Source organism: Mus caroli, unplaced genomic scaffold (assembly GCF_978045245.1).
Source record: "Mus caroli unplaced genomic scaffold, Mus_caroli_1 scaffold_7, whole genome shotgun sequence".
NCBI lineage: Eukaryota > Metazoa > Chordata > Mammalia > Rodentia > Muridae > Mus > Mus caroli.
The window spans coordinates 54,988,461-55,006,956 of NW_028227262.1; the positions used below are offsets into that span (position 1 = coordinate 54,988,461).

Consider the following 18,496-nt stretch of genomic DNA (forward strand, 5'->3'; position numbering starts at 1 on the left):
ATATAAACACAGAGTACAACTCCAAAAACCCTAAGATTTTCATTATAGAATGCATCTTCTTTAAATTGAGGGGATGTGGTTGGTTTTAAAATTGAGCATAAAACCAGAGCTAAATCTTACCAAGGTGCAGATTCAGAAAGCCTCCAGATGACTGGGCTGCCAGTATGTCACCAAGTCAAGCCAGTGAGTGATGGTTCTGTGGTATGGTTTTTGGACCACATTCTCCAAACTTTTGGAAATTCCCCTCACTGGTATTTTCCAACTGAGATGCCACATTGGATGACATTAAAGGGATTCAGAGAGGCACAGTTTGACAGAAATGAAGCTTTGTGCCTCTCATTTTGTTTTAAATCAGACCTCAAAGAGGTCTTGCTGATGAGGTGAGGCTGTTATAATGTGAAAGGTGGCTAAAGTGTTTTCAGGAGACTTCATCTGCTTTCTCCCTTTGTGGCCAAGCAAGCTCTAGTTAAAGCTGAGGCTAGGCAGTGTCTAGGATGAGATAAGCATCCCAGGTCCTTAGACACCTGTTTGAGTAACATGTCAGACTCTGTACATGATTCCTCTATCAGGGTGAGATATTCTTGACAGAAGCAGCTTAAGGAAAAAAAATGTTCATTTTGGCTCATGAGCTCAGAGGATATCAGTCAGTCGGGATAAGGAGGCACAACTTCAGGATTGGCTTAATCTCTGTCAGCAGGAACATGAAGCGACTAATCACATTATAGTAACAGACAAGAAGCAGAAAGGCTGGGCTAGCACCAGAAGGGCATTATCATCTTCAAGAACCACCCAGGAGACCCACTCCTGATAGCTGGCCACATGTCCCCAAAGGCTCAGCAACCTGCCAACAGCACCACCAGCTGCTCAAACTCTTGGCTGTGTGTGGGCCACTCCCTGTGTATAAAAACCAATTGGCATGTTATACATCAGGAGTGCCCAACACTTTCATACTTTCATCAGACTCTCAGTGTGACAGGGAGGAAAAGCTTAAAGTGTGGTTTTCAGGGACAGGTACCCAAGAAGTTAGGGGAGAACATACTGCAAATTGTACCCCCTGAAAGAGTCACATGGGAGCATTCTTCAGGTATACTCTAGCAAGAAGGCTTAGGGGGTGCCAGGAGGGGCGGGGAGAGGGGGAGTGAGCATGAATGGAGACTAAAGCTTTCAGGATTCCAGACTTACCTCATCTAGGAAACAAACTCAGTGTGGATGGTCTCATCATACAATCAGGCATTTGCCATTCTTTTAAGGAACAGAATTAGGTTAGGCATTTGCTGGGAAGAGTGAAAGTCTCCAGGCAAACAGCTTCTGAGTTGGATGACGATTTTTCATATTTAGAATGTCTCCTTAACAGCATAAAAGTCACGGTCTGGTTACTAATGTTCACTGCAAGATGGAAATAGCCTTTAATTTTCCTTGTAAAATGTTACATGTTGTTATTTTTTTTAAGAGGTATGAAAATTCAAGGAAGAAACCTAAGCATAGTACCTATTTTTTTTTCTAAAAATGTTATGCGATATGTTTACACCAACAATGGGTAGATGCTACTATGTGTGCTTTGAGATTGAGAGCCTTGTAAGAGATAGACATTGAGAAGGACAACTTGCTGTGCACATCCAAAAAAGAGAACTTGTGCTGTTCTCGCCCTCAACAGCTTCATCCAAGGAAGGGACAGAGTAGGGATCGCTTTTCAGGGCATGATACGAGGGCATAGAGCTGATGTCAATGTGGAGAAGGACCTTAAAAGGTGGCAGGGTGCCTATGTCAAGTCTGTCTAGTCTAGCCAATCTATCTAGCACAGAGCCAAGTGCTTTAATCACCTGAAGAAAGACAGGGTGCTGTGTTGTATTTGCCCTGTGCTTTCCCTGGCATCTTTACCACTTCATCTTTACATGTGAGGAACGTTCCCTCAAGTACAGAACTTTTCCAGAACCTATAGCCAGAGCTCTAGCAGTCAGGAGCAAATCAAGGAGTTGAGAGGTGGCTGCCAATAAGATGTTTGCCACACAAAATAAAAACCTATGTTCTTTTTGGACTTTTCTTCATCTACTTATTTGGGGATAGGCCCGTGGACATTTCTAACAAAGGTTCAAAGATGGAGGCCACCTGAGGGCAGAGCAAGGAGTAGGATTGATGATAGCCTCTGGTGACAGAGCTCTAGTTGACCGGATTACACATTGTCAGGATCTTATGGACCCCATTTAAAATAGCTCTGAGGTTTGTGTAACAGAGGATAGGGATGCATACACATGTGCAAGCAAGCACACACACATGTACACATACATAAACACACCATACACACACATGTACACACACACACACACACACACGTCTCATACCTCCTAATCACTAGGCACAGAAGTTCAGTAACGTGGTGTGTTTTGCAAAGGAGACAGAATTCCAGTATGGCATTTGCAGGGGTGAAACCATTAGGACAGTCTTGGCTGTTGTCTCTGTCAATTCAGAGAACATTTCATAAAATGAAAATCTGTGCTAAGCTGGTTTCAGTGATCAAGAACTTGACTCTGCCTTTGAAGTCAATAAAGTTCCCTCTTTGAAAGGTATTCGAACTGTGGACAGTTACCAGTCTGGGAAGGCTGACCCCTGAAGGGCAATATATACACACATCACATTTGCTCTTGACTTTTAAACTCACAGTAGTATCAGTAATTCAAGAGATGGAAAGCCACACCTTTAGAATTGATTGACAGAAAACTATAGAAACTCTTGACTTGATGGTTCTCTGCACTTGGGTACCAGTGCACTTTGCCTCTAGGCGTGACTACCTAATGCTCTGACCCAATCTCTATTGGAATAGAACTAGCAGAAGCCTTTAGAGCAGAGTGGGTATTTTATTACTAAAAGGAACAGCATATGGAGCCATGAGAAGCATTTTTAGGCATGGTTGTATTGCTTGTAGATAGCACAGACTTACATCTGAAACATGGTATCCTGAGTCGCATATTTTTGTCAGGAAAGGAGGGTGTCAGGATTGATGCTGCATCCTCCAATAGAGAAGCCCAGTGTATCTTCCCAAGAACTTACAATGAAAATCAGACTTGTCTCCTTACTACAGCCCAGAGAACACCATGCTCTGTGGTTATATCTTTCTGTCTAGTCCAGCCCTCTGTCTTTCTGCCAATCATTTGAGGATTTATCTGCATCCAACACTTTGCTGGGAAAAGGTAGTGGCCAGAGTCTGTTGTTGTGCTAAACTCATATGCACACGTGCGTGCAAAGTCAGGCTGGGGAGAGATGCCCACTGCAGAAACCACAGTCATCTTCCTTTCTTGGCTCTCTCACTTGCTTTCTTACAGCAGCCACTGGAGAGGAAAGACAGCCAGAACAGCTCCCAGCACAGCGTCTCCAGCCACCGGAGCCTGCACACTGCATCCCCGAGCCACGGCATACAGGTGCTCCCTGAGTACCTACCTGCAGACGCCCCTGCTCCAGATCAGACTGACAGCTCTGGGCAGAAAAAGCCAGATCCTTTTAAAATCTGGGCCCAGTCCAGGAGCATGTATGAAAACCGACGTGAGTAACGCCTGGGTTCCTGCTTTTCCGGGCCCTTTCCCGCTGTCTAACTTGCTCATAATCGAAGAGGCCTAGGTGTCAAGTGATCAGATAGAGGTAAAGAAGGTGGGGAGCCAGATAAAATCCTGGATGATGTCTCTGTTTTGAGGAAGCCAGGGTAAAGAGGTGGTTGCTAAGAGCCACGGTCTTCAGTTCTTTCCCAAGTGGGCCCTAGCACACTCTGCGTGCCTGTCTGGCAAAGCTCCTCAGACACACAACAGAGCACAATTGTGATTTGGGGTTTTTAAAGTTACTGATAATGTTTTTTATTTTCCCCTCTTCCATCTTTATAAACATTTCCCTTCAAAAGGTGGGGGGAAAAAACTTACAGAGGATGATTGTAGCTTAATTATCTATATACTGGTCAGGTGCTCTCTTGGGAAAACACTCACAGGGGATGGTTGTAGCTTAATTATTTATACACTAGTCAGGTGTGCTCTGTGTTCTGCCTTTTTACTAGACAGACTTGGAAAGATGGGCTTCAGAACTTCCCAGATCTTAAAAACCTAAAATTCCCTCCGTCTTTCTTGTCTTTCTTTTTTTAATGACTACTGCGGACGCTCACCATCAGTAATCTTTATTATTTTATCAAAGCAGATCCCTAAAATGCCCTGGGCTTGGTAGAAGCACATCAGGCCTTTTGGAGGCTTTGCTGTCACTAACATTTTTCTCTCCAGATGTTGGTCAGTGTGCCCTGGAATGAGGCAGCATGTGTTAGGAGGGAAGACATTATTTGTGACTTGGGAGAAGCTGAGAGCAAAAACAGCATTGCTTTGCCTGGCTGCCCGTAGCATGGGTTTTGTCCCTAGCCGCAATCTCTATGGAGATTGTAGCCCAGAAGCTGATGAGAGGTTGAGAGTTCTTCCTCACCAACCACTCTGACTTGGCTGTGTAGCATACCTGTGCTGGATGAAGGATGTTTTAGGACACTCCCATTGTTCTGTGACAAAGAATAAAGAGAATGTGTAAGGCCAATAACCCCAAGGAAAAAAACTGACCAAGCCCTTAGGTTAAAGTCAACAATTAAGGGGCACATGATAAGCTCACCTCTTGCCAATTATCAGCTGTTGGAAGTCCCTTGAAGTATCATCAGGGTACAACAGTGAGCAATTAGATAGGCTGTGGTACTGGCCCAGCCTCAGCAGGCTGACAAAAGGCAGCTGATTTGGAAGTGGAACACGCATATCTACCTACCTCACCCAAACTGAGGAAGATGCCATCAAACTATTCTGGAAGCCAGACTCAAGGAAATTTCCCAAAGTTGAGCATCCTTTATCAAAAATGCCTCCAACTTCAGATTTTGAAATATTTGCTTATCCATAATGAGATAGTCTGAGAATGGGACCTGAGTCTAAATTTCAAATCTGTTTCTGTTTCGTATATCCCTTACACGCAAAGCTAGAATGTCATTTTAAACTGTATTTGCAGTGCTTTTATTTGTGAATGTAAGCTTTATGGCATGGCCTTTTCTTTGTGCGGTATTACGTCAGTACTTACAAGCTTTGGGTTTTAGAGCATTTGAGGTTTTCAGATGAGGGATACCAACTGGTATAAACCTGGGCTTCGTACCTGGATTCCTCTCTAACTGTAGTGATTTCTCTTCAAAATACCACTGAAGGAAGGCATGCCTTCTGAAGGAAAATATTCCATATTCCCTTCACATCTCTCTCTAACCATGTGGCTTCTTCAGTCAAGGATCCAACTTCAGGGGATGTTGAGTGATCACTTTATTGACCATGGCCCTGCTTTCTTCAGTACCGAACACATTATGATTGAGTTTTCCGTGGTCCAGTCATTTTGTGATCCAATAAATCATTCCCTGAACTATTGGTGTGTCCTCCTGGATTGACAGGACGCTCTAAGCACATGCTCAGTGGTAGGCATATTTACCCCAAAGCAGCAGTATCCCTTGGGATTTGGATATTCAACTTTTAAGAGTTTTTACCAGGAAAAGAAATTGGAATTATCCAGTATGGCTATACCCAGTTTCTATAAGCACTGACATTGCTCAAGTGGAGGTAGACAAGCATTTGGAAATCTTTCAGTTTTGCTCCTTGTACTTTGTGTAGCATCAAAGCAATCAGGAGCACAAGGGAAAATCAACGCCTCTTTGGGGATTGGAGGTTCTGTGATAGAGTGATAGTAGCAGCCCAATGGCTGTTAAGAGCTACATAGATTTTTTTTTATTTCTCTACTAAGTGAGAATAATGAAAATCCACCCGCCCCCAGTATAATTATTCTGTCTATTACAGATACTCTTCTTTCCATGGTACCTACTGATGAACCTGTATCAATCTTGCCTTTGAATTAGTATTTGGCTTAATCTCAAAACTGTTTCTCCCATTGCCCTAAGTTATTTTGTATTTTGTCTTTTAAGAACATTTAAAAAAAAAAAAGAGGAATATCTGGATGGAGGGAATTCCCTCCCCATCCCATGATAACAGAAGCAAATACTGAAGGAGAACTAAAGTCAGTCACATTAAATATACACATTACTCCCTTAATGTTTAAATACCTTTTCCTTTTTATTAAACTTCATTGTTAAAGGCGACATAAAGATAGACACACACCTGACCATTTCCTTTACATGGTCTAGGCATTTCGAAAAATAACATCCTCTCAATTTAGCCATCTGCCTGAGCAGCAGTGTCCCAATGATTTCATCTGAGTTACAAATATGTTAATAAATACCTTTGAAGGATTTCAGTGTTAGTTAAAGACTTGAAGTCCTTTAAATAAGCCATCTTGCCTGTTTTGTATTTTCTCTAGATAACAGGCCAGTTGGATCCGTGTCTTTAAAAATGACATGATTGGTCTTATTAGCAGATGTTCACACAGTCACCTAGTACACAGCAGCATTTACTATAAAAGAAACTCCAGTGCTTATAACTAAAGTATTTGCCTGTTTGTGGCATAGCTTGAAAAGAAAGCAGTCAACACTGTCATCTTAACCAGCATTAGAAAGCTGTCCTTTAGGGAGTTGTGCTTACAAGTCTGACACCAGGAATTTAAGATGATTATAACAATTTCTATGTGTGTGTTCATTCAAAGTCGACGGATTCCGTGATTGCATCTCAAACAGAAGAAAGACTATTCTGGTTTGAACTGCCTAGAATTCACTAGGGCATGCTTCAGCCTAAGAGCAGAGTCTCTGGGGATTGATGCGCCCCCAAATAATCAGTGTTGGTGTGTAATGGTGGCACGAATGCACGTCCATTTTCTCAAAAGGCAATGAGAATGTAGACAGCTTTCTTGTGTTTGTGACATGAAGCAAGGTCATTCAAGAAGGTGGTTAAAGCCTAATTAAACCTAAGGATCCTTGACAGTACCAGTACTGAAGCCACAGGAAGCCCTCAGTGTTCAGTTAGCTTTTTGACATGTAAAACACCATGAAAAAAAAAGTGAAAACCAGAACCAAGCTACCACCCTTTGAACCCAAAGCAGCCGCGACCTTTATTGTGATGCTGAATTGAACATCCCTTACCAGTCACAATGAAGTTAAAATGGACTAAGAAAGAACACATATTAAGCTTTACACAATTGTGAAATTGATATTCCAGCTATGTCACCTTCGCCTGCATCAGGATTGAGCAAGGGTGAAAGAGACAGAGAAATCAATTCCACGAATTTTGGAGAATGTCAGAGTAAGGATCTGCCGCAAACTTTTGCTCCTCCATTGTCATCCATCCTGTTTGATGTTCCCATCTGTCTGGGGAGAAGTCCACAGAAGCGAGGGAAGAGAAAAAAAAGTGCATGTATTGGCCGAACATAAACCAGGCATCAGATAAGATTAGGGGGTGACGTGTGTGTTTTCACAGTCTGTGCCAGTGGTGACACCAGGGCCTGGTGACCCCACTCGCACTACACTTCAAGGAAAGTCATTCTGCTACTTTGTTAAGTGACCACGACCATTACCAGAAGCAGATTAGCTACAGAGATTGACCCCTCGGTGAGGATTTAAGATGCACACAGATGGATCAGAGCTATAAGTTCTGTAAGACTGGCCTCACTAAAATACTAACAGTAATTTAAAAAAAAAAATAGTAATTTGGGGGAAATGGCCTCACCTTGCTGCTCTCTAAAATACAACCTTTGAAATTAGAGAGTGAGAACATTTGGGGGGAGTAAACCTTAGTACTCTTTATACAAAGAACTAATATCATAGAAGATAAAAATTGAATACCATGGTATGGGTCAATATCAATTCACAGGTCAAAGTTATATTTATTTGGGTACACAGTTGGTAAGAAAAATAAAATTGTTAGTAGGTTAAAATTAAAGTATCAGAAGACTTCCTTTGTCGCATGTCTGTGTTGGTGTTTGTGTCTGTGTGTCCTTGTTCATTGTCCCAAATGTCACAAGGCACCTTTTTTTTTTTTTAACTTGCCATTTTCTTGTTGATTCTTGAAAGGAAGAAAACTTTTTTTCCTGTGGACTAACTCGGGTGATTGACCTAAATCTGTGGGGTCTCCTCCTCCAAATACCATGATAGCTGACACCTCATTGCCACATAAAGCAGGAAGGAGCTACTTTTTGTTTTGTTTTGCTTTTTGGGTTTGTTTTTTTTTTTTTTTGTCCCTGTAGGATGGAGAAATGACAGTGTATGACAGTGTGTTATGTGATGCTGAAGGAAAAAGGTTCTGGGCTGAAGGCCTTTGCAGAGGTTCTTTAATTGCTCACAGAAAGCTCCAGCAGCCAACTATACTGGCTGAAAATCACCAGTGGCCTTTTGGGATACTAGTTTTCTTCCCTGTATAACCCAAAAGACAGAATACCCTCTGAGTTTGCTTGTTATTTCAATGGGGCAATTAACAGCAAGCATCGTCTACTAAGCTACTCACACAGAAATGAATTATGTATGTATGTATATATAATGTGTTCAAGGAAATATCTGTCTCTAATGGTTTCAGTAGGAATTCCGTGGTATAGCTGGGTTTACCTTCCTTGGCATTTTACAAGTTAACAAGTTAACCTCAGCATTTATAATAAAAGAACTAGACTCACACACCTAGGTAGAGCCCCAGTGTTAAAGTAGCTCAAGCAAAATATCCACGTGTGAGCAAGTACACTGTGCCTTGTACTTACGTATTTGTCTTGTTCCCCTTGGATGATTCATTTTCTATGCATCTTAGGCTCTAGACAAAGCACTAAAATGGAACAGTTCTCCCCAATGTGAAATCTAAGCCACCATTTTCATCTTTCCTGTCCCATCATACAAAATTAGAGAAGATGAGAATTAAAAATCTCAGGCCTGGATACTCCTACAGCCCAAAATATAATTAATGAAACAAATAAGAATGTGTGGTGGTAATTTAATGCCCCTTCAGGATTCACTGCAACTAAATTATAACTTATTCTCTTTAACTAAAAGTTGTATCACTTTATAGACTGTAAATATGTACACACTTTGCATGTACCTTAAATACTCAATTAGAATGGCATCAAAGTAACCACTTGTATTGTCTCAGGGCAGTGACAGTGCAGTTGTATAGAATGAGCTCATGCACAAGAAGCATTTGCTAGAGTGTATCAAGAGCTTCATTTTAAAGCACTAGGTCATTACTGAGTGTTAGACATAAAGTAGCAAGTTATCGAATAATGAGTTATTACATATAATGTTCCAATACCATAGGTAAATTAAGGGAAAGTTGTAATTTAGTAATGAGACACAGTTAATTGCTCAGAAGATTCTGTCCTCACTCGACCCTAGGGACAAAGTCTGACAACTCAGGGGTAATAGGACTAAAATCGTATTAAACTCTATTTACCAGTCCTAGAGTTGTTTTGTTTTGTAATGGTCCCAGGGATCAAACCCAAGGCTTGGGGAAGGCTAGACGAACAGTATACCTTCAAGCTGTGCATCCCATAGCCCTTTAAAGTAACATTTTTTTTTTCCTCACAAAATTGATCTCGTTTCAAATTACTGGTGTCACTGGTCTTGATTATGATAGGAGAAAAGAAAATAATTAAAAATTAATTAGAGATTCTCTTTAGCCCAAGCCACAATACTTATCCTCTCAGTAAGATAACAAATCATTTAAAGGAATATTCCAAACTATAGAGCCTATGTCTTCTCCATAGAGAGGCTCACTACAGGGGATTTTATTCGTGGATGCTTGCTTTGTAGTGCAACACATGGTGATTTAATTTACTTGATTCCTGTTGCAGCAATGCTGGGAAGAGAGGCCCTTTCTGACTCCTGGCTCATCTGTCCATGATGGTGTGAGCTAAAGTAGGAATTTATCATGTGCTCCATAGTCCTTTGGAGAACTGAAGAGCTGACTGGCCCTGCTACTTACTTGTGCCCCTTGTTGTCACCCAGCCATGACCTTTTCTTTAGTTGCCTGTGACGCTTTTATCTGTGCATACACCATCCATCCTGGTCCTGTTTGTACTCATCTTAGACACCTGATCCCTTTTATTAGTGAAATGATCTTTCTCCCTTCTTCCTTCTCCGCAGTTCCAGATTACCAGGAACAGGACATCTTCCTCTGGAGAAAAGAAACCGGATTTGGATTTAGGATTCTGGGTGGAAATGAACCAGGGGAACCCGTGAGTCTTTTATCTGTTTCCTTCCCCAGTGCTGTTTGCTAAGGCTTCAAAGGAAAGCCGCAGCAATGACAGATCACCAAGATAGGAATCCAGCTAGCTGTCGCTCTGGGCTCTTTCATGCTGGGTAGTATGGATCTCAGACTGGCTTTTTGTGGAGCTGCATGTGTTGTTGTTGTTGTTGTTTGTCTTGAGGAAGAAGGAAAGTAATGTTCTGTACAGCTTTTGTGTGTGCTGGGGAATTTGAGCAGCTGTCCACACACACACACACACACACACACACACACACAGAAGGAAAACAAAGGGCAAACTGAGCATCCTAACAAAGCTCTGAGGCATGTGCTACAGGGAGAGGGTGTACGTATACTTGAGTAGACAGTATCGGGAGGGGTCTGTGTAGTAAATGACTAGAGCACAGAGGGAACTTCCCTAGGCAGCAGTACTGGTTCAGGAAAATGGCACCCTGTCTTTAAAGAACAGAAAAAGGACCCTGAACAGTGATGTAGAAACACCAAGTCTCCTCCCTGGGCCTCAGTCTCTTAGAGTAAGTTGACTTTAACGTCACAACGTCCTTTGCAAGGAAAACAAAAGAGAAGAAGCCTTGTCCCTTTGGAATAAAAGCTGTTATTCCTGGAGCAGTTACTGTGTGTGTGGTGTGCTCGCTAAAGACTTCTAGCACCTGTTCTCTCCGTTATCCAGGATGTATTCCTGTTTTTCAAACCAGAAAATAAAAGCCCCAGAAAGATTAATTAACTGGCCCAAGGTCACAGAGGTAGTATAAATGGAGGGTCTGACACAACCTAAGTCCTTCATCCTTTTTTTCCTGTACCTTCTAAACTCTAAATGTCATGTAAAGGAAAGGATAGCATTATTGTCTACTGAGAAGGCAAAGCCACACACCAATATTTAAACTCACATTTAGTGAATGGTGAAACTTCAAGAAGTTGGATATAAGCATTCCTCTGCCTTATGGTCCTGAAAGATGGCCAGACTGCTTCATTTTCCCCTCCTTTTATACTGTTTAGTGAAATGCTCTACTGCTAAGCAGACAGTACTAGACCCTTTAAGAGAAGAAGTGTCAATATAATTAGTGGGGTGCAATGAAAGTGAGTTTCTTGAATCAACAGGAAATGAGGAAAAGCCTTTCATGTAAGGAAATAAAGTGGTCGTTTTCCCAGAGTAGAAGAAAAATACATGATTGACAGACCACAGATGCATCTATTTCAGAGAGCCCTGTAACAAATAGTTACTCTTTCCACAAACTGCTACAGGACCTGGCACAATGCCTTATACACAGTAGGTGCACAATGCCTTATACACAGTAGGTGCTCAGTAATTGTTTGTGGGATGCATGTGGATATGAGTAAACTGAATTTATTTTTAGAGATGCATGGGCCATCAGTCTTGATAGTAAACCCAACACAGGGCAGTGTTTCACCCGTCATCTGATTACTCAACAGATTTATATCGGTCACATCGTACCGCTGGGTGCTGCTGACACAGACGGCCGCCTGAGGTCTGGAGATGAATTAATCTGTGTGGATGGGACACCAGTAATTGGGAAATCACACCAGCTCGTGGTCCAGCTTATGCAACAAGCTGCCAAGCAAGGCCATGTCAATCTCACAGTGAGGCGGAAAGTGGTGTTTGCCGGTATGTTTCTCATTCATTCCTCCAGACCGTGCTCTGTCTGCGTCTGCCTCCTCAAGCTTCTATTTTAGCAAATGTTTGCAAATGTGATCGAGCTCAGACTTTCCAGATGGTTTCTTTCTCTCCAGCCCTGCTGTCATTCAGATGTAGTTTAATATGCTGTTTGCATATGATACAGAAAGACATCCAGAGAGTGCTAGTTGACCATACATTCTCCCGCCTCTTGCCCCCTCAGCAACCAGAACTCAGACTTCCTCTTCACTAGGTGATAATCCTCTCAAGAGCCCATCAGGAAAGTGAGAAAAGGTCAGCTCGGGATGCAAAGAACAGAAGCCAGGTTTGGGCTGCGAAATGAGCTCGCCCTCACCCAGCACCTTGCTCTTGTTTTGCCCCTCAAGGCTTTTCTTTGTCCTTCACTGGAAAGCCAAGGAGCTGGCTGGTTCTAGGGAATCCCTGATTTCCTCTGCAATTTTTAAAATACCCTTTCAGGATCAACTCACAAAGAACACTTCTCCAAATGCTCTCCGGTTTTAGCACCCCCTTCCCGCCACGCCTGTGCCTCGGAGCGTACTTCCGTCTCTGACTCTGCCACTTTAAGAAAGCTGCCACATATCTGTTCTTTCCTGAAGCATATGTCTTTCCAGTTCACCTTTGCATCCAGCCTGTACTCAAAGCCGGTATGGCAGACTCCAGAAGAGGATGGTTAACCATGGCGTCAGTTGATTTACTGAACAAGTATGATGTGAAAGCCTGTGAGTTCGCTGTAGTCATAATATCAGAGTAGCAGTTACCTACCAGATCAAATTAATTGGCCCTTAAAAAAAATACTATTGTAGCTTACTTTAAGTGACATATAAGTAATTACAATATGATGTTATTAAATGCCAATATAAGAGTCTAATGGCAGCCATTGAAAACGGTCTCACTCCACCACAGATTGTGTCCTTAGAACTCATTCCAGACCACCAAAGCTCTTTTACCATGCAGCTGGTGGCAGTCAGCTAGTTTGGTTTGAGTTTTGAGATGACTTGAAAACTATTTGATTTCCCTGATTTAAAGTAGTAGCAAGACAATGTAAATTTCACTCTATTATTTCAGGTTTACTTTGAAAGACTTAAACGTATGGGATTTTTAGCATGTTGGTCCTTTACAGACATCATATTAAGTGAAAGCAGGTAAACAGATAGCAAGCAGAAAGGGGGAGGACCGGAGAGTTGTTCTTCAATGGTGAGGGCTTCCCGTGGGAAAGCTGATGAAATTCTGTAACTGCGTGACCATACACCTGAGTTACATGTAGCGACTGTCAGATTGTAACATTTGTGCTTCCCATAATCAAGAACATCTATGAAAGTAAAAGCTGTGTGGATAAAGGTAGTCCCAGGCACAGCCTGCAGCAGCACACACTCCTTTTGGTACCTGGTTCCACCTAGGGTGTGGACTAAGAATGTTCTCCTCAGTAGCTGACTGAGGTTGGAAGGAAGCCAGTGAGTGCCTCTAGCTCTGTGTTTGGAGTAGATGTTTACAGCTGGGAACCGGGGAGAGCAGTTAAGTGTGCCTACCATGACTCCTCATGAATCCATCTGTGTGAGTCTTACAGGTACAACCCTTCACAGCCTCCTGCCCAATGAAGAAGTAAACACTGAGCAAACATGACAGGAGGCGGAGGAGGGGAGATCTGCGAGTCAGGGAGCCTGTGGAGCTACAATCCTTGCCTTCACTGGCAGAGCTCATACAAGAGGCCTCTCACAATTCCTTCCTACACAGGAGAAATTCAGAACTGGATGTGGCTGTAGACTGAATGGCATTATGGATATTGTCACTGTACTGTCTACCCTGTAAATACCATCTACCTCCTATATACAGGACTATTTAGGAGTCCTCTTTGGGAGTCAGTGTGTATCGTCTGCCTTCCTAGAGCCTGACTGTTAACGTTTCCACAGCAAGGCTGCATTTCATGCCTGTGTGGCAGTTCTCTGAGTCGAGGCAAGGATCGCTCGCGTCTTGATTTTTTTTTACAGGCGGGGAAGTTGGAAGTGTGGTTCCCAGAAGAGGAAGGGTTCCTCTTCTGGGAATCAAATGGTTTAGACACACATCTCTCTTGCAGTCCCCAAAGCAGAGAATGAGGTGCCCTCACCAGCCTCATCACACCACAGTAGCAACCAGCCCGCGTCCCTGACGGAGGAGAAACGCACACCGCAAGGCAGCCAGAACTCTCTGAACACTGTGAGCTCCGGCAGCGGCAGCACCAGTGGCATTGGCAGTGGTGGCGGCGGGGGCAGCGGTGTGGTGAGCGCTGTGCTACAGCCCTATGATGTGGAGATTCGGCGTGGGGAGAACGAGGGCTTCGGGTTTGTCATCGTGTCCTCTGTGAGCAGGCCCGAAGCGGGCACAACCTTCGGTGAGTGCTAGAAAGGGTCCAGGATGGATTCCCAGTTTAGGAAGTTTACTGCCCTGACAGTGGCTCTGAGCTTAGCTCTCAGCAGAAATGCCTGAACGCTTTTTCGCTTCATACATTAAAGTCATAGTTGGAGGTGAAGTTTATTTGGTAGGTTTTGTTGGGTCCCCTTCCCCACTGCCCGCTTTTAGCTTTCTTTCTAAATGTGTGGCCGTGCACAGCTTCAGGTACACAGAAGACCTTATGTCAGATTTGAATAGCTGCCCCTGGGTAGGATAAAGGATTATACAATGGTTGCTAGCGAAAGACCTGAGAAAGTTCCTAAGTAGAAGATATTAATAACAATGGCCTCAGAAAGTCCTAAGGATTTTTAAAAGCAGCAGATGTTGGTAAGCATGCCTAGGGAAAGCAGAGGTGTAGAAAGTAAGAAAATGAATCTCCCCCCATCTCATATGGCCTTTCTCTGTCCCAACCTGAATGCTGCCTGAAGTTTTAAATGACCCTCTATTGTTGCTTTAGAATCTAGCTAAACGCAGAGTCATTTGATTTTGGGGTCTTATTCAGGTCTTGGGTTTTACTGAAGTATGGATAATGTTTTGTAATCTTCTCCAAATATTAACCTCTCCTGGGTGGATTCACAAAGGCAAACAGGAAACCAGTTGAATCTCTGAGTCTCCTCCTGTTGCAGTGGGTGTGCCCCTCCTTCCTGAATCCTTTCTGATTCAGTCCTTTGTCATCTCCAGAGCACACTGGAAAGTGATAGGAGATAGGAAAAGTAATGATACAGGCTTCAGTTTTCTCTCAAATGGCTCAACCCCATAGGTCCTTGTGGCCAGAGGCAACTCATTGAGGTCAACAAAGGGCTACATCCTTTTAACATTCTGAGCCAATAGAACCCACTCTGTCTCCAGTTAGTCTTGATAAGTTGCTTCTTGCTAAAGGGGACATTCAGCCTGGTCTGCCCATGTGTGACTGCAGTAACCACACCCATTACTAACCATGCTCCTCTGCGCTGCGAAGATCAAGTCATCACGGCATGGCCCAACGCATGATCCACCATCAAGGCACCGGTTTTTAATTTTGTTTTATTTTGCTTTGCTTTTTAAATTACCCCCAAAGAGTTTTCTGCCAACTTTAAAGATAACCAGAAACAGGGGAAGGGAATCCCAAGTTGTTTTACCCCCCAAATCTCCAGTGTACCCCAGTGTACCGTAGTTCTTGTTTTCAGGCTCCAGCAAGAAAACGCAGGTATGTCAGGTGACAGGCCCTGTCAGTCAAGTGACAGGCTCTGTCAGTGTGGATGAAGAGTATTGAACGTTTTCACTCACGGTTGGATCTTTTGATTATTTTCCTTGGGTTCTTACAATCAACAAATTGAACTTTTCCCTAACACCTTGCGCGAGACTGCTGAGCTATGCAGAGCCTTTCTTCATGCCTGCTGTTTGAGATCCTTGTCCTGCAGGTTGGCCTTAGAGCCGAGCTGCATTTTCTTTGGACCTTGGTCCCATGTGGACCCCTTCCGCTGCACCTCCTGCCTGCATTCACAACAGCTCACTTGGCTTTTTAAAATTCTTTGAGTTTGGCATTCCACTTAGTGACACAGACTCAGTCAACTCCTCCCTCCATTCAGATTTGAAGGAGTCAGTGTGTTTTTCAGATAGTTTCCCCTTCAGGTCAGAATTATAGTGAAGGAGTCTGCACAGTTGACTCTGTTGTCCCCACCCCCACCCCACCCCTGTATTAATTTTGTCACCATTTCCAAAAGGTGGCCCAACAGTGTCGCTGTTTTGATAATTCTGAGAAGACAAATTCTAAAAGTCTGCATAAAAACCATTGGAACTCAGCCAGGTGGTGGTGGCACAGCCCTCAGGAGGCAGAGGCAGACAGATTTCTCTTGAGTTAGAGGCCAGCCTGGTCTACAGAGCTAGTTCCAGGACATCCAGGTTCAACACTAAAGCCCTGTGTCAAAAGCAAACAAACAAAGCAGGCACACATTGGAACTCAACACACAAGCACCTGGTTATACCAGAGCACCCCTCAAAGACAGCTTGCCCTGCAGAGTGGCTCAAGCATGCAATAAACCTGCAGATCCCTTCCACCCTGTTTCATATCCTATTATGTCTGCCTGTAAGTCCATGAGTCAACACAGATGATTAAAGGAAAAGAGCAAGGGGATGACTTGAGGCAAGCTTTGCTTTGCTGTCCTCAGCATGAGTAGGTGCTAGATTTTCACTATGTCCCTTTAAGGGCATTTGCTTGTGAGGCAGGAAGAGGCTCCAAGCTAATGAGCCCACCAGGGCCTCCCTGAGAGCTCCTGACTTGGGCTGACTGAACATGGATCCCTAAGTGTCTGTCTTGGTGCTCTCCTGGCTTATCTTATGCCTTTCCTAAAGTTTCCATCAGCGTACATAGAGCAAAGGTGTCGCTCCACTCTGTGTTTTCACATTGAACTTTTAATGCTAGCCAACTCTTAACCTCCCCAGAAGCCCAGTGATTATTTTTGTAAATGGAGAAAGAACAAAACATTGGCAGAAGCGTTAATAACAGTTGGCAAAATGAAGTGGCAGGAAGACAGAATGGATAAAAGCATCCACCCCAGCTCTGGGGTTTATATGTACAGCCCCAAAATAAACCAATGGCCACCAAGTTATTTTGGGGTTTCAAGACTCAAGTTGTCAAATACCCCAAATTCTAATTGTTTTAAGGAGAGAATCTGGGGTTTTGCCATCATTTTAAAGTAAAAAGGACTGTGACCTTGAACTGTAGACTCGGGGCTGTGGCTTTTTAGACACCCTGAGTATTGCCAATGTTTTGACCATCAGCACAACGCTCTCCTTTAATAACATTTGCTTGATGCTTTAATTAATTAACACTTAACCTTCTCTTTCCCTTTTCAACCCTTTTCTCCTCCCTTCACTATATTCCCACATAACTTAAAAAAAAAAAATGAAAACTCAATACCAAAGCAGGCAATGCATGTGTGGCTATGCCTCACAAAATAGGTCGAATTATTGAGGGGAGCCCTGCTGACCGCTGTGGCAAGCTGAAAGTAGGAGACCGGATCTTGGCAGTAAATGGATGCTCCATCACCAACAAATCCCATTCTGACATTGTCAACCTAATCAAAGAAGCGGGCAACACAGTGACTCTCCGCATCATCCCCGGGGATGGTAAAGTATACCCATATCTATCTATCTATCTATCTATCTATCTATCTATCTATCTATCTATCTATCTATCTATCTATATCTCTATCTATCTATCTCTATCTCTATCTATCTATCTCTCCCTCTCTCTCTAGCTCCCTCCCTCCTTCCCTCCCTCCTTCCCTTCCTCTCTCTCATCTTCCCCCATTTTTGTCCGTGAGTAACTGAACATTTGATTTTGATGTAGAGGCAGCTTTATCCATCCCTAACTGAACATGCCTATCAGACGAACCAGAGCCATTGTTACTAAACTCCTTCTCACTCTCTGACTAATTAATCCTCTAGCCTGGTCATCCCACCTTAATGCACACAGTAAAATCTCCAGCTTTCTCTGTTTCTTTTTTCCCTTGCTCTTCTTGTCTTCAGAGCTATAGGAAAACTTGGCTGTGGGGAGTAATGACAGACTCATAGGGTAGCTGAAAGGTTTTGATTTTTTTTTTTTTACATTTTCTTTTTTTCCAACAATCACTGAAATGTGACATCACAAAACTTAGCTAACAGCAATGCAGAGGCAAAACTGTTTTTTTTTTTTTTTCAAAATAAGAGGAAATATCAATACTTTTGATTTAATGACCAGTTCCTAGGCCATAGCCTACTTGGTTTGAAAGATTGGATGTCGATATGTTTGACAGGTCATGTACATTAAACTTGGAAGTACCCTTGTTTACTTGGGTCCTTTTATTTGGTTCTTTTTCCACCCGTGGCCATTCTGCAGTTGGCTATGCCTGCAGTGTGTACAGTGTCCTCTTATGGATGAAGGCTTGGGATATTCCTAACCATCCCACAGGACACAGAGCAGCCCCCACAGTGAAAAGTGACTTAGTATAAAATACCAGCGTTCATATTTGCAGAAATGAAGTTGATGTGCTGATATTGGTAAGGGGAGGTAGCTTGTACACTTAAAGCCCGAGAATTGGTCTCACGAAGCCAGCCTTAGCCTTATGTTAGGAAGAAACTAATACTTATTCAAAAACATTTAGTTGGTTTTCCCCCATTATTTCCATGCATGCTATAAAATAAATTACATTCTAAAATGTATGAGTGCTTCCCGAGATGAAAAACAGTATGCCATAGATCTAGAAAGTCGGACATTTTATTTTAAATGAATATTCTATCTGCCAGT

General features: G+C 43.0%; 1 protein-coding gene across 25 annotated transcripts in view; it reads left to right on the forward strand.

Moving 5' to 3' along the window:
- Magi1 (membrane associated guanylate kinase, WW and PDZ domain containing 1) overlaps window positions 1-18,496 on the forward strand; it is a 623,637-nt gene that overhangs the window by 587,747 nt on the left and 17,394 nt on the right. For 6 of the 25 annotated variants that reach the window (XM_085840249.1, XM_085840257.1, XM_085840250.1 and 3 more), the window contains 6 exons: window positions 3,318-3,534; window positions 7,134-7,217; window positions 10,034-10,125; window positions 11,583-11,775; window positions 13,877-14,170; window positions 17,134-17,337. In XM_085840249.1, the coding sequence (XP_085696375.1) occupies window positions 3,318-3,534; window positions 7,134-7,217; window positions 10,034-10,125; window positions 11,583-11,775; window positions 13,877-14,170; window positions 17,134-17,337 (1,084 nt within the window). The remainder of the gene's footprint in view (window positions 1-3,317; window positions 3,535-7,133; window positions 7,218-10,033; window positions 10,126-11,582; window positions 11,776-13,876; window positions 14,171-17,133; window positions 17,338-18,496) is intronic. The other 19 variants (XM_085840252.1, XM_085840269.1, XM_085840253.1 and 16 more) reach the window with 9 other exon arrangements.